This window comes from Numenius arquata, chromosome Z (assembly GCF_964106895.1).
Source record: "Numenius arquata chromosome Z, bNumArq3.hap1.1, whole genome shotgun sequence".
Classification (NCBI taxonomy): Eukaryota; Metazoa; Chordata; class Aves; order Charadriiformes; family Scolopacidae; genus Numenius; species Numenius arquata.
Window position 1 is genome coordinate 77590948 of NC_133616.1, and position 16043 is coordinate 77606990.

Consider the following 16043-nt stretch of genomic DNA (forward strand, 5'->3'; position numbering starts at 1 on the left):
CCAATTCCCCAGGCATTCTTAGCCCTCGCTTACTCACTCTGGCTTCCTCTGCTCTTTACCTACTGTGCTCTCATTACCATCAGTCCGCCAACCAGGCTGAATTCTTCCACAACCCACTTGCTTTTGCCTCCTCCCTAAATAGTGCTATTTCTTCAGTTTAATTGAGTCCCTTGATTCCAGACTTTCTCCTTTGTTTTTTCTGCTTTTGCTTTTCTCCAGCCTGACTTCGAGACAGCCTTTACCATGCTTTTTTTTTTTTCTTTTTTTCAATCGTCCTTTGTATTTTTCCACACTGTGCCTGACCACAGGCAGGAACTCCCCAATGACCTCTACAGACACACCAAACTGTTTCTTGCAAAAGTTCCTCTAAACCCTTCTTGTTGTATTCTTCTCCCAAAATCTCAGCAACAAACAGACTAGTCGTGTACGGAGGATGCTGCCTCTCACAAGAAGAAGTGCATTTACTCGTCCTTGTGCTTCTCCTTTCGACTGACTCTAGTAATCTAATTTTATGCTTAGACTAAAGTTGTTCCTGGCATGGGCCCTTTTCTTGTGTTTATGCAGCATTTAGCACAAAGAGGCTAAGGCATTAAACCACGATGATAATATCCTCATCTACATAATGGGTAAAAGATCTGCAATTATCTGCCTTCTGCTGAAATCTCCCCCTGGAAGAAGTGGTCCCTTTGTTACCCTTCAGTGTGGCAGTAAAAATCCTTTCCTCCGAGCCTTGGAATCATGTGCATCAATGTGTGTGGAGCTGCAAAATAGCTAGGCGGCTCTCGTGTATGTTGTAACGAGGTGTCTCTGCTGCACGCAGAACTTCCGTGCTCTTTTTTTCTTAAAATGAGCACAAACGCTTTTCTTTGCAAAGACAGGCAAGTGGCATCAGAGGTGCTACTCACGCTTCGCATGGACTCGCTATGAAATGACCCTCAGTGTCTCTCTGTGGAAGGCCTGGGAGGGATTGGCCTGGGATTCCTGAAGGAGGGAATCTCATGAACACTTGTTCCACCACCTTTCTCAGAGGACCAAGGAGTATGTGTAGTGATATCTCTTCCACAGAAAGGCTGACCCCAACATTTGCTTCCAGCTGCTAAAAAACCAAAGAACCATGAGGAATTAATTACCATGACTGTACACAATGATTTAAAGACAGTTAGCCAAGAGAGTTCCCCCCAAAAATGTCTGGATAAAATAGGAAAAGTAAATCTTCTCAAATGACATCAAAAGCTAGATTAAGCAAGCACAAAATTGTTTGTAGTAATTTAAAAGGAGAAAGATAAAAAGTAAATGACATTTCCATACAAGTGAGAATATCCCATTGTTTTCAAGATATTCAGGGCTTACTATACAAGCAATGTATATAATATTGTTTGAAAATTTTCATGCTTTTTCAGATAACTAAATCTCAGCTGAATATTATAAATACCTTTCAAATAGCCAAATTATGCTTTGTGCCTTGAAGAGTAAATCATTATGTCAGCAAAACTGTGTAAGTAAAATTACAAAGACGATACTAATTCAGTCCTACTTTTCAGACAATATATAAAAGGAGATATATAGGTATATTCTTAGTAAAACCTAGTTTCTTCCCCATAAGACATTGTAGCAGCCATTCAACAGCTTTACAAAATTGTTTTGTATTATTTGATATGTTACCTTGACATGAAAAGGTAAATAATGATTTACTATCCTAATTTAGTGATAAATAAGCATTCCAAATGTATAACAGCATAGAGCACATACATACAAACTCACACATAAAAATGATACTATAACAACACTTTTCCATTGCTTTAATAAATTTTTATTACCATTACATTAATAGTATTTTTTCCAAGTTGTTTTACATAATAGAGGCCTAAATTTAACATACTTTCTGAAATACATTTTCCTGTCACCTGTCACTCAGAAGAGTCACAACTCACTGACCTGCCCCCCAAGCTCTTGTGGTCACTTCAGGGTATCAGAATCAGAAATTGCACTGTCACATGACACTATGTATTTCAATATATATGATAGCTTTGAACAACACACAGTGAATTAGTTCCCAATGGAAATTTCAAGATAAATGTAGGCTAAATGTGTTAAATTATCTCAGCTGATATGTGACCACAACTTTCCACCATAGTTTTACAGAAAGCTCCTTGGGGCCTATAATAACACAATACTCGGGAAAGTGGTTTTATAAACGAATCCTCTGGAATGAAAATATGCAAAAAGCATGAGTTAGATAGGAAAGATTTAAAATAAAGTAAAATAGTGTGCTTATCTGTATGTTCTTTTATTCAGAGCTTCATGGAATAAATTACATCAACAGACTCCTCTACATCACATGTAACTCGATCTTGTTCATACATATGAATTTGGCCTAGAATTTCTTTTTTAAAAACCACAAACCAACCCTTCTTTATTCTTGGTAATGAAGAAATAAATAAAAAAAAATAATCATACTTACATGTGTTTAGATGTATTAGATAGTGTATAGGCACATAGATATGTAGTAGATATTTAAAGCAATAAAAACTAGGTTGTGTTTTTATAAGAGCGGTCAAGTAATAAAATATCATTGAGAGAACTAAATCATACTTTGAACAATAAAGCACAGGAATTCATGATGATTATACAATCAGCGTTCACTGTAGTGAAAAGGAACATTAGATGCCTCATAATTCCTATGGATTGCTGTGCAATGACATATTCAACATTTTCAGCTTAGGAAAAAGGCCTGCGTGTCTAGGAGAAAATGATGTAATAAAAGGAAACCCTCTCTTTCTTTATTTTGTAGTTAAAATTTAACTCCTGTCATTTATTTTCATGGTATGTCTCAGGTGTTGTGGTAGAATAGATGGTGTGTAGTCACTTCGGATTTATGCAATAGCTTTATTAACGTTCAAATTACATAAGTTGGGACACAAACGTGCAACCTTATCTTGGCCAAGATGGGTTCTTAGTGTAGCATTCGGTCATGATATATGATGTGTTTGTTTTGGAAAGGACTAACTATTCGCTTAGTGTCAAGTAACTGAAAACTCTTTTGAGTTGCAGTCTGCTTCTTTCCCTGAGTTTTACTGCCTTGCCATTAACTAACATCAAGAGATGCAGTATCCCAGGAAATTTCACACACTGAGTTAATACTGACTTGGCTAGCACCAGCAGAGTGAAACTGAATTAAAGATGCATCGCAAGAGGCAAGTAAGAGCCCAGTCATAGGTACGCAAGATTAAGAGTTATTTCATACATGCAAATCATCCAAATGATCTTCAATCCCTGTCCAAAACCTGGACTTCGCTGGACATTATGTGTTGAACTCAAATTGCACAATGTGAAGCCACAAGGCAAAGTAGTCAGCTCCAGCAGGATTTGTGCATCTGCTTGGTTCTTCTAATACAAAGTTCTCTGTTCACAGAAAGGGAGCCTTAAAACTCCACATGGTTCCACAGCTCCTCTAAATAAGACTCAAAATCATAATCACTGACAGAGATCACACAGGGAATATTTTCTAACTCATTCTGTGCATTATACAACATACTGAGTATTGTAATTTTCACATTTTTGTTCGGACAGTCAGTAAGAGAATCAATTTTCTTTCTTACTCATAAGGCTTGGTAAAGCAAAAGAGACAGAAAGCTACATATGCAAAATACGTTTTTAAATTAAAGAGTTTCAATTGTCTTTTCATGAAAGAGCCTTAAAAGGCAGTTTAAATAATTTGGTAAATTAAAGGTGCAGGATCCTCTAGTTGGTAGGAATTTCCATATTGCTTATGTTTTATGTAAAACAATTCTTGATACCAGCTCCTTTGCCAGATCTTAATATTTTATTTTTTTTTTATATATAATTCAGGTCTACTCGTGCCCTCACCCCACTGCCCTGGCAGCAGAAACAAAACCCTGCTGAACTCGGTGTAAAAATAAACCCGAGTAGCTCCTCTCCAAGCCGAAGCGCGTACAGACCTGCTTCTCGGGAGGGAGGTGACGAGCCACCCCCCTTCCCTCGGCTGTCCCCAGGCTCATCCCGCCGGGGCTGGAGGCTGCTCCCGCCGCGATGCTGCCTGGTGCAGGGATCTATAAAAACTGTCCCCGCCTGCAGCCAGCCAGCCCTGACACACGCCAGGCTTCCTGCAGCCCTGGCCGGCTTGTGTGCTCACCACAGGGATCCCCGGGGAGGTGCGGGGACGTCGATCCCCGGGGTGAGACCCCCTCCAGCCCCTCACTTTCCCCCCTTCTCCCCCCCCCCCCCCCCCCGCCCCGGCCTTTAAACAATGTGAATATCGGGTTTAAAACTAACGGGTTTTCTGGCGTTCCCGCTCGGGTTTCCCTTCTCGCTTTTGCTTTCATCTGCCACGCAGCCCGAAAGCGAAGTTGCCGACTCTCGCAGCCGCGCTCACCCAGCCCTGCCACTTTCCAAGATTTTTCACTCAACAGAAGCGAAAAGGCGAAAAACTACCGGCAAACCGACCGCAAGCCCCAAAACACCCAGCGGCTCCCGCCCCCGTCCCGTCCAGCCCGCAGGTGCCACATCCGACAACCCCATCCCCAACCCCGGGGCCGCTCGGTGCCCCCCCCGTGTCCCGCCCCCCACCCCCGTGGGGAGGGAGGCGGCCCCGCCGCCGGGCGGAGGGAGGGACCGGGGCTCTGCGGCGGCGGCGATTTTGCTCTTTAAATCGCTCTCCAAAGCGGATTACGGCTGATCCCTCCACGTCACGCCGGAGTTGCCCGGGGAGGGGCGGGAGGGGGGACGACGACGACGACGGGGGACGGAGCATCTCTCTCCGCCACCCCCTGCGCTCTCTTCCCGCGGGGCGTCGAGGAGGCGGCGCGGGGAGGGGGGACGGGGACACGGAGGGGACGGACACGGGTGGGATGCCGCGGCGGGTTTAGCGGCAGCCGCCCCCGGGGGGCGGGCGGAGCTCGGAGGGGCGGAGGGGGGGCGGGTGCCGCCCGTCGGTGCGTGCCGGCGCCCATGAAGCGCTGCCGCGGCGCGGCGCAGCCGGTACCGGCGCGCTGAGCGCCCGCGGAGGTTGCCCTTCGGCCGGTGCGAGTGGCCGCGGGCTGCCGGCGGCCACCATGCAGAAGAGCGTGCGGTACAACGAGGGGCACGCCCTGTACCTGGCGCTGCTGGCCCGCAAGGAAGGCACCAAGCGGGGCTACCTGAGCAAGAAGACGGCGGAGACCAACCGCTGGCACGAAAAGTGGTTCGCTCTTTACCAAAACGTGCTCTTCTACTTCGAGGGGGAGCAGAGCGCCCGCCCCGCCGGCATGTACATGCTGGAGGGCTGCAACTGCGAGAGGGTGCCGGCTCCCAAGGGCTCCGCCGCCGGCAGCGCCAAGGATGCTGCGCTGGAGAAGCAGGTACAGCCGCGCCGGGGGCAGCCCGACGGCCGCCCCGCTCCCCGCGGGCACGGCAGCGGGGCGGGAGGGATGTAGGGATGGAGAGAGGGAGGAGGGCAGGCAGGGTGCGAGGGGAGAGCGAAAGCTCTGGCCGTCGGGGCGTCCGGGCCGCCTCCCCTCCATCCCCCCGGGAGGGTCACAGTGACTGTTCCCGGTCCCCAGGCCCCGGCGGGGAGCTCGCTGCCGCTCCTGTGGCGCTCGAAAGAGCAGCAGCCGCGCAGAAAGTGGCTTTCCCATCCCGTCTAATGAGTCTTCCTTCCTCCCTGACTCTTCCCGCCCCCCCCCCCCCCCCCCCGGTGTGTGAACACCGTATTTCAGTAGAGTGCCCGGAGAGTAGCATCACACAAACTAGGTGTTTAGTCATCTTGATGCCAAGGCTTGAACGATATGGCTGCGCATTTCCAACCAAACTCAGCAAACAGAGGGTGCGAGGGGCCAAAGTACTGAAACAACGCAGGGGGACTCTGAGGAGTCACGGAGTTTGTCCCTGGGCAGCTGTGGGGCTGCTGCCTGGCACAGCGATGCTGTGAGGGGTAACAGGCTCTCAGCTCTCCCCTGGGAATCCCTCCAAGAGCCAGGCCAGTGGCTGGGTGAGCATGTGCCCTGATTTACAGCCTGCCGTTCAGCAGGAGTCGGCGGGTTCTTTGCCAGGCAGGTGTTGCGAAGCCGATTGTGCTTGCGATAGAAATGGTGGCGCAACGCTCCAGCCTGATCTTGCCTGGCTTTCATGGGGCGAGGGACGCTGAAAGCTTTTCTGGGATTCATTCCCGTGAGGGGTGATGGTTCCTAATGCGTGAACTGCCAAATTCCTTCCCCTTTCCCCCCACCCCCTCCAAACCTGAAATCTGATCAGTTTGACAGGCATGTGTCCAACAAGCGAGTGGTTAAGTACTATCTGTGTATTACATAACTGTGAAGAAGAGGACGGTGTTGTTGTTCAGCATAGATAGAGATCGGGTATCCCAACCACACGCCTCCTCTTGCCTCATGTAAATGCGGGATCTAATTTGCCACCCGGTTGAAATTTGTTTGAATCTGCATCTGGCATGCCCTGGTGCCTTTCTCCCCCAACAGGAGAAACCAAACAGGTGTCAAACTGGTTTGGAAAAGTTTGGGTAACTGTTAAGGAGGGTGGTTTTGAGCTGGCTGCAGGCATTTACTGCTGATTGCGAAGAAGGGACGCAGATCTAAGCCAGCTCCTGGAAACTGGCACATCTGCGTGCTGTGATAGTGTTACAGCTTTGCAAGAAGAGCTCAGAACCTTGTCCTATGTCTGTGCTTTTTTGCCCATTTAGAACAAATACTTTCATGCTTAAGCAGCCTTTGAGATAGTATGTAGTTAAGCCAGTGAACTTTGGGAAGTTGGGATGGTTGTAGCTATGTCGTATTCATCCGTCACGTTGTTGCTTATTGCTTTGAGACATGTTTTCATAAGCGTTGATAAATGAAATACTGGAGGATTCCCTAGATGAAATTAAACATGAATTCTTCCCTGTCTCTTTACATTGGCTTAGTACACTTGTTTATTGGTAGTGTTGTTAAACTACGGCTTGACTAAGAGAACTGTGTGAAAACAATGTCTTTCCGTATCTGTTCTCCAGGAATCTTAAGCTGTGCTTTTATATAGTGATGAATGTCTGAGTTGTTTGTAATTACATTTGGTAGTGGTGCAGAGACAAAATAATTACAGGGGATGAAGCTGAATTTTGCTTTGCTTTAAACATCAACTATGTGTGTGTTTTTAACAATAGCAGAGTGCTATTAAAGAGTCAGAAGGACACTACAGATTTTTTTTCCATGGGATCCTAGTTTGAATTTTTCCAGACCTTCAGATGGTAGCAGTGATGGCAGACCATCAGCAAATATCTTCTTCCTGTTCATCTTTCATTTGATGCAGAATAAAGTTTTGGAGTGTTAGTAGTTTTTACAGATGTTTACTCATTAAAGTGTACCCTCATTTGTATATTCATACAGACACAAACCTTTACTAGGGTGTACAGGAAACTCTCTCAGTGACTAAAACTGATCAAATACAAGGAAAAAAAGGTAAATATTTGAAAATTAAACAGCTCTTTTTATTCAGAATATGTGCTCATATTCTTACAGGTGTGAAGTAATAAACTGTGAACCTTCAGTTTATTAGCAGAGGAAGACAAAATTATTTTAATCAGATGATAATGAAAACTCAGTGTTGTACAAGTTAACTACTGGCAGTGTAAAAATACTGCCTAGATTTCATTTGCTTTGATTTAACCACACAAATGTATTAATGGAATGAAAAAAATGAGAAGCTCTATGCCAGTTTTTAAAGAATCAGATCACTCTTCCAAAGAGAAAGAAGGAAAAAATAATCTCTTTTAGTCTGGGTTTTATTTACCTAGGTAAATATTTACCTTTATTTACCTAGGTAAATTTTATTTACCTAATTTATTTACCTACCTAATTTAGACATTAGTGTGATATGTGTTATAAAATTACACAAATGAGGGGGAGAAAGGAAGAAGAATTAATCACACGAAAGAGCTTCATCAGCATCCTTTGAAAAAGCAATGCATTTTCTTTAATTTATGTAACTGAAGATTATGGAAAATGCATGCAGAACAAATATATTTTGTTTCCCTCAGTTTGCAGATGCCTTTAATTTTAGTTTGGGTTGTTTAAGCATTGCTTGTCAAGTCATATGCCAGGTAAGAACTGTGCTGAGGAGTTGTCAAGAGTTCAGTGGGGAGAGTGTCGGACCTGTACTTCCCTATGCCAGAGACTGTATTTCAGTCAACAGATGTGTTCAGGTTTGGGTACCCAGCTCCCGACAAGCCCAGCAGCTTAATGATTTCACATTTAACCACTGCTGCTGCTGTTATGCCCTTCCAGCAGTCCATCATGAGGGGGACATTAAAGCATTACAGGAACCACTACAGCGTTTTGTGGAAGATGCCAAATGCCTTCATAAGATTTGCTGTAATATTAAAGTATTAAGAGCTTGGAAAAAAATTGCAATGACAGAATGCACTTTTTTTTGTCTTTTCCATTAAGATATTAGTATATTTTTTCCTTCAGAAGGATATCTGCTTCAAAGCAAATTCTTCTAAAAGTACAGTACCTTTCTTAATATTAACAAACTGCATAAAGCATGAATCAGTTGATACTCTGTGAATATGGGATCCAATCGAGTATGTTGTAGATATTATATGATTTGTAGGGGGAGTTTTTATTTTTAAGGAAAAGTGTTTTGATCTCCCTCAGATTTTAGAAGAGTTTTTGTAAATGCCAAACAGGTGTTGCTATCCACTCTGATTTCACATTCAGGAAAAAAAAGACAGATTTATTGAAAAAAACAACAATGTGGAAGAAGCTGAGTTTCAAAACAGCAAATCAGGACGTGAAAATACTACATGTGAAAAGCTCAAATTCTGGTATTGGTTAAACTGCTTCTTCCTGCAGGAGCCGTAGGCTGTAAACAAGTGCAGCTCCCAACAAGTCCTCCGCTGTGACAATGACAGACTTGATGAGAATGAATTTCAGCTTTTGTTTCAGGAACTCTGAGAAGAGAATGGCTTTGTCTCAGTGAGTAGCTAGGCTCTTTCAAAAGTAAAATAACATGCCTAAAAATTATGCTTTCTGCAGTGTTTCATAGGAGGCTGCACTTGTGATCCAGCAAGTTCACAGATCTTTTTTTTTTAAAAGACTGTTGGAAGCATGTGAGTAGAGGAATGTAAATATTATTATTATTATTATTGTCTACATTGGGAGGAGGCCTATATGTTTAGTTTCTTTCATAACTGTGGATTGAATACATGGAAATGTTCTGATATAGTTATTAATAACTGTCTCGGAGTATTTAAGCTTGTAAATGTTATACGATTTGAGCAGAGACTATTCTTTGTATGTTGTCTGCAATAATCTTCCTCCCACTTAGCAAAATTAAATGCAGTATTAAGTCCATGTCCCCACAGATTAACAGAATCCAATTATTTCATTTTTTTTCTGCTTACTGTAGCTCTGTATTTATTTTATAAAGGACACGGTGATTTTGTTTGAAACTTCTCTGTTTTACATACATTCCTTGAAGTGATAAGGCAGGCATATGCCACCAACAGCTTTTGCTGTACCTCACTGCTAATTCAGTGTATATAAAACCTAGCAACAGTGTTTAAAGGTCATTTTTTTCTGAACATATAATGAATTAAAAGTTCATTTCTTCACTTTTATTGGGAAAAAAACCACCCCTGTGGTGTTTGGCATCCTCTGTCTGTTATATGTAGGAGATAGCTGAGGAGTGGTGTTATCTTTTGGCAAGATAGCTTGCCACTTTTAGGTGTAATATTGTCCATAAATCTCACTGCTTGCATGTGGGCAAGTAACTCCCTGGGATTTTTCAGTGCAAAGGTCCACCAGAGATGCCCGTGTTTTAAAAATTTCCTGCAGCATTTAAAAAAAGAGATGAATTTGTCTTCTCAGTATCTGAGAAGAAAAAGATTTGTTGGTTTTTTTTTCCCCTCTGCACTCTTTTTTTTTTTTTTTTGGATGGACTATCTTCAACACAAGGAGTTAATTAAAAAAGATGGCCAGTGGGAAAGTTTTAAGATACTGGTGCTATTTGGATTAATGTTGCTGTAAGACCCACTCAGAAAAGAGTCTTTAGTTGGTTCTTGTGTGAAGATAACTTTGGGGTAACTAGCTCTTGTTTGCTTTCCCAGGTAACCCCTGTGCCCCCTCTGTCCTTCCGTCACTGTCATGAGACGATGCAGTTTGTGGGCACTTTGAAGAAATACATGGGTTCAAACCATTTTGAGACGCATTTAAGGAGTAGCTGGGAAATGAATTGCTGACATTGTGCTTAAGGCAAGGTGCATCAAAAGGGGTTGCCTCTGGCTTTTCGCACTGAACTGTAAAGTGAATTTGCAGTGCGCTTTCTGTCCTAAGGCCACAGGCGGTAAATAAATAGAAAAGTATAACCCTTGTGATCTCTCCAGGGACTGAACTTTGGTATTTGATACATGTTTCGTGGTTACCTGCTTGCTTAGTAATGACCACATTTCGGGTATAATGAGAAGAGAAAAATCTCATGGCCATAGTTGTTGCTATTTTGCCAAAATTTAAGCATATTTTAAGCATTTCATTCTAACTCTTGAGAATATACTTTTCTGCTGTAGAGTTATGAAATGGGCCATTTGTGACTACGCAAAAGCAGGAAATATGCCCAGCTGAGAAGTCAGTTACAGGTAGATCTAGTTTATTTTTTAAATGCCCTCCTCTGGAAAGTTTAGTTAAATCCACACAGACATAACTCAAAGAATATTGATGCCATTGAAAAGTTTAATAGTAAACCTTTGGCTACCTTAGTCCGTGTTAAATGTCTTGGGTCAGAAACTGGAGCCTGAGCTGTTGTTTTCTGTTCTTGAGTGTGTCTCACGCTTGAGGTGCAAAAGGCAACAAAAGGCACCACTTGAATATCTTAAAGAGTAATTAAAAGAACACCGGCAGTGATTGTAGTAAGTCCAGATTTTGGTGAAACAGAGTTTTATTGAAGAAAAACCATGGGGTGAAATCCTTAACATTCCTCTGTGAGGTATTGTAAGATCCTGAAATGCTACATTATGCTTTAACAGAAGTGCATACTCCTTAATTAAGTTATTGGAAAAATAATTAGATCCCAAGGCAAATTATATTTGGCAAAGGCTTATTTGTGGAGTTGCTGGGAAATCCTTTTAGCTAACAGGTGAAATGTCAGCGAGCGAAAGGCTGGAATCAGGTTAGAACTGAATCGGAAATGCATCCCAAAGCATAAAGACCAAACCCGCCACACTGACACTTCGCATGTAAGAATAACGTGTTCCACCTTCTTAGCCTTAAACTTCAGGAGAACGCTGTACAGAGTGACCAGAACCTACGTACAGCTGTGTAGCTCACAATGATGTGAATCCTTAAATTACATTTAAAATGAAGTATCGTAACAGCTTAACACCAGTTTCATTCTTCCACCAGTCTTACAGTCAATGCTGCTACTACTTTTGCTTTCTGTCTTTTGTTGCCAAAGTTGTATTGATTTTGCATGATCTGTTTAGTTCCTCAAATGTAAGACAAGATTTGTAGAAAACAATAAAAGAGCTCAAAAATAGTAAGTTCACCCTGATCAGGCGAACAATTATACTTCATTTATCTTAATTTGCCTTTATTTAACTTCTAAAATAGATTTGGTAGTTTTCTTCTTCATCATCATCCAAGGCACGTACCCTGTTTTCTTGTAACATGCCACCTGTTTTAATGTCTCACCGTGTACCTGAATAGAAGATCCAGGCAGAGCTACTTCTATTTCTGTAGTAATCTGGCAACATTATCAGTCTTTATATATTCATATATTATGTATTAAAATGTCATCATTAGTAATACAGCAGCATTATTTTTTTTTATCCACTTGCTGAGGATTTTCCATCCTGAGAATTTCGTGCTCAAATTGGCCACATATAATTACCAGTCTTGTGCATATTGCTTGCAGAACATCTGCATTACTGGGTAGTTTTTCCAAAGAGGGAAGGGGCATTTCCATGCAGCCCATTATGGGTTCCTGGTGCTTATATCCACATTCCATCTTGAGCAACAATGATGTCCAACCCGGTTGGCAGTGCGTAACGGACATCTAGAGAGCTGGTTGCTCAGGACCTGCACTGCAAGCAGGGCACTCTAGGTAGTGTCCCACTGTGTGACTTCCACATACGGTGGAGCAAATTCACACCAAAAAGAAGCCTGTCAGTGCAGTAAATCATTAATATAGACATCATGCAGCTGGTGAAGATAGTGACGTTTGAAAATACCAATCCGCTGCTATTTGCCATTCTTAGTGACAGATTTTGCTGCTGGCAGGAACACACTTCTCTAGATCCGCTGTTTCAAAGCAAGTTTGGTACCACGGCTGCTGCCGAGTCTGAGGCAACACTAACCCATTTTTCAGTATGCGTGTGATAAGCGTTCTCACTTTGTGCTTACTCAAGTGGTGATGGACTGGCCAAATTTAGGTACTCTTTCATGGATCTGCTGGGGAAGGTGTGGGTAGATTACGTCTGGATTGAAAACAATGTTGATGTTTGTTTGTTGCCTGATTGTTGATCAGCCACAGCAATTTAGAAAGACAGTGTCATCCGCCTGTTCACACAGCTGAAGGAAAACAAGATTCCACATAGTGTCCCTTTTCAGTTTTTTCTGTCTACCAGCCATTACTGATGCTGAAGATAAATTGAGGGAGAAGGTTTTTTTTTTTAACACTCTGTTCTGCACTAGATGTCTAGGAACATATGCTTACAATCTAGCTTCCAATGTTTTTTTTTGATGTACCAATCCCATAAGGTTTTCTGTTTGAGGTACAGAATCAGTATATATAAAAGCAGAGGCTTCCCCAATTCAATGCAGCCATTTAAATATTTCCATTGTATTTTCCATGAGCTCAGAACTAACACAGTTTTATTGGAAGTGTTTATAAAGTACCAATTCTGAATTGAGCTATATAGTCATAAGTGATCTTACTTCCACTGTTTTACAGTGGAAACATTTTATTGTGACAGCTCTAATTCCACTGCTTCTTTTGAAAAAAATGGATTGTCTTTTAAGAGTTAAATGCTGTACCTATTGGAAAGAATCTGGGTTTATATGCTGTCTTCCTCTTATAGTTCTCCCCTTTCTTCTCATGGTACTGTGGAACAGTGACTTTTGTCCATTTTTTGCCTTTTGAGTTTTTGACTTTGGTTTAATGGCTGAACAACAGAAATTACCTGCTGCCTAATCGTTCTGCAGTTTTGACCTAGTGTGGTTCAAGTTCCCCAATTACTGCAAGGTTTCCATTGCAGTACGGTGTGTCCTTTGCAACCTTCTGAACTCTGCAAGCTCATTACATAGCTTTTTCTTTAAATGTTGTGCCTCTATTTGGCATTCTTTGAATACATTTTAAACTTGCTGTAGATGTCTATATAATTGCAGTCGTGGAATGTAGAGTAGGACACTCGTCATGCCACTTTAGGTGCCCCATTTTTGGGGACAGTGCAGACAGTGGAGTCGCAGCAAATACAGTCAGTGAAGCCTGGAGAATTAGTCACCCCATCCTGAATTAGGTGTCTACATTTGTTAAACTGAACAGACCCCACCAAGAGTAGTGACTAAATCTCAGTGGACTGTTGAACTCAGGCGTCGGGCTCACATATGTCCCGGGCACCTCAGATAACGTGTTCTGCTGCTGTCACGGGGAACATCTACTGTTTTTTCACCCAGCCAGCTATGAGGTTTGAGTGTTCATGGCTGTAGACAAAGTTCTGAAATCTACCATACTGGATCCTAAACCATACTACTTTATTGCTGTTTTATGTTAGATGTTTTAGATATGCGCTGGACCCTCAGATGTTGGAAGTTCAGCATGATTGCAGGTGACCAATGGTTCTTTTTCTTTCTGCTTTCTGTTCACTTCTTCTCTCTTACACAAGTTGTTTCTCCTGTTTCAGCAAATGCCAAAGATTTTATATTCTTCTCTGGAATTGTGGAGATTGTGTTCAGTGACTTTGACAGAATCTCTCTGATGTCCTCCAGAATGAAATCAGGAATTCATTTTTAACCTCATGCATTCGTGGATGCTCAGGCATGACAAGGAAATTGCAGCCTTTTTTACTAGCCATATTTTCTTCTGTTTGGCGCTCAGAAAAAATTTAGAGAAATAGTAAAAGTACTTCTTCCTAATAAACCTGTTGGGGATAATTTAAAAGTTGTGGGTCAGCTGCAATGGTCTTTTAAGAGAAAGATAGAAGAAAAACTGGCAGAAGAGTGGAGGGATCCAACACTGATATCTGTGCAATGTCATCACTAGTCATGCAGATATTTGTGTGTACAGATGAAGGGAAGAACAGTAGTAAATGACACTGAGGTGGTAAAACTGCTATTATATTTGATAGCATAAGTATTCTTACCTATTCTGTCATGGTTTCGGCCGAATTTACCAAAACCAGACTGACAGATGGCCCTCCCCCCCCCCCCCCTCCCCCCACAAAAGAAGAGAGAGGAAGAGATAAGGAGATTTAGAAGTTTAGAATGAACTAAACTACTTTAATGAAGATTTAATATTAAAATAAAAGAAAACAAACAAAAAAAAGAAAATAATGAAATAGATACAATATATACAAAACCGTATCAGGCTACCAGGATGACAGTCACGTCACCGGCAGGCACTGGGGAAGTCCCAGACTGGACTCAGCGACGAGTGGGAACTGGATTCCAGCTCTGGAGTCAGGAACACACGGATTGGGATCAAAGGCAGATGAATAGACAGAGTCCTCTCTGGATGTCGGCCATCGCAGGAAGGGGGCTGACCCTTTGATCCCTCAGCTTTTATACTGAGCATGGGGCAGATGGGATGGAATACCCCACTTGGTCAGGTTTGGGTCACCTGTCCTGTCCGCTCCTCCCCACCGATGTGACCCCTCTATGTTTTTCCGTTTCTGACCCTCTAAGGGGCAAATAACGAAATGGGCTGACCTTGGTCGTTACAGCAATAAGTATAAGCAAGGGCCTCCCTGCACACCATTCCTTGGCATGGAGCACAAACATTGGTCTTACCATTCTGAGAACGAGCAGTTTTCTCCACAATATGCCGTTAATTTCAGAGAGTTAGAGGAGGCCTAGCTAAGATGTAAAATTATGGAACAGAAAATTGGTTTGGTTTTACTTCAAACCGGGACATATTCTTAGGGATTGACCAGGAACATCAAGCACATGAGGGCTCCTGGGATGGTACTCAGCTTTATTTGTTGTTTTTGTGTCTGTGAGGTCTTTTGTTTGTAGCTTTCTTGCCCCAAGAAATGTATGGTGACTGAAAAGAATAGGAGGCGAGCTGAGGAACAGTGGTGGGGAGAAGATCCAGATGACCTGGTGCTTCCAGAGTCTGAATCTTCCAGACTTCCAGGATCCAGGAATCTCAGTATTTTTGTGGCAGCAGATGGGAAGTGTAATGCCCGCTGGAGAGGTACGTGCCTTCTCCCTCTAGCAGTTATCCCCCAGGAGGATGCTAGCCAGCTACTGCTGTCACGGTGCCAGCTCAGTGTAAGGTCCAAGGGCTGGAACAGAGCCTCTGGTCCTGCAGCTGCTCCTTACAAGTATTAGTGCATGCTTGCTGCCTCTCTCCTGCTTTCCTGTGAAGTCCAAGGAGTTGTGTGGACACAGTGTAAGAACAGGCTGTAGGGCTGCAGGACCGAGTACCCAGCAGTCAGAGGATGGAGCCAAGGCTTCTCGAGCAGCCCAGCAGTCAGCCCAGCTTTCTTCTGTGATGTGGTGTGCTCTGCAGTTTCAGGAGATATGTTTCTTTCCTGGGACTCCTTTCTCATAAAGTATTCAAGAGAAGAATTGCGATTAATATCCCTAAGGGGGTAATTTCCTATAGGACTTTTCTGCTTCCCTCCCCTTTTCTGAGCATTTGTGGTATGTGAGGCACGAGGCTGCAGGAAGAGAAAGATGATTTTGTGGTAAAATCCGAATACCACCTGTGGGGACTGGGTTCTGTCTTTTGCCTAGAATCTCTGTGAAAAATTGCACAAATTGCATCCATGAGGTGTTTTATGGTAATTAATCATTCCTTATTTTGGGGACCCAGCTTGGCACAAGAGCTAGGCACCCAAAGGT

General features: G+C 43.0%; 1 protein-coding gene across 2 annotated transcripts in view; it reads left to right on the plus strand.

Moving 5' to 3' along the window:
• Positions 1 to 5072: 5072 nt before the first annotated feature.
• RASGRF2 (Ras protein specific guanine nucleotide releasing factor 2) overlaps positions 5073 to 16043 on the plus strand; it is a 130364-nt gene continuing 119393 nt past the window's right edge. For both annotated transcript variants that reach the window (XM_074166071.1, XM_074166072.1), the window contains exon 1: positions 5073 to 5357. In XM_074166071.1, the coding sequence (XP_074022172.1) occupies positions 5073 to 5357 (285 nt within the window). The remainder of the gene's footprint in view (positions 5358 to 16043) is intronic.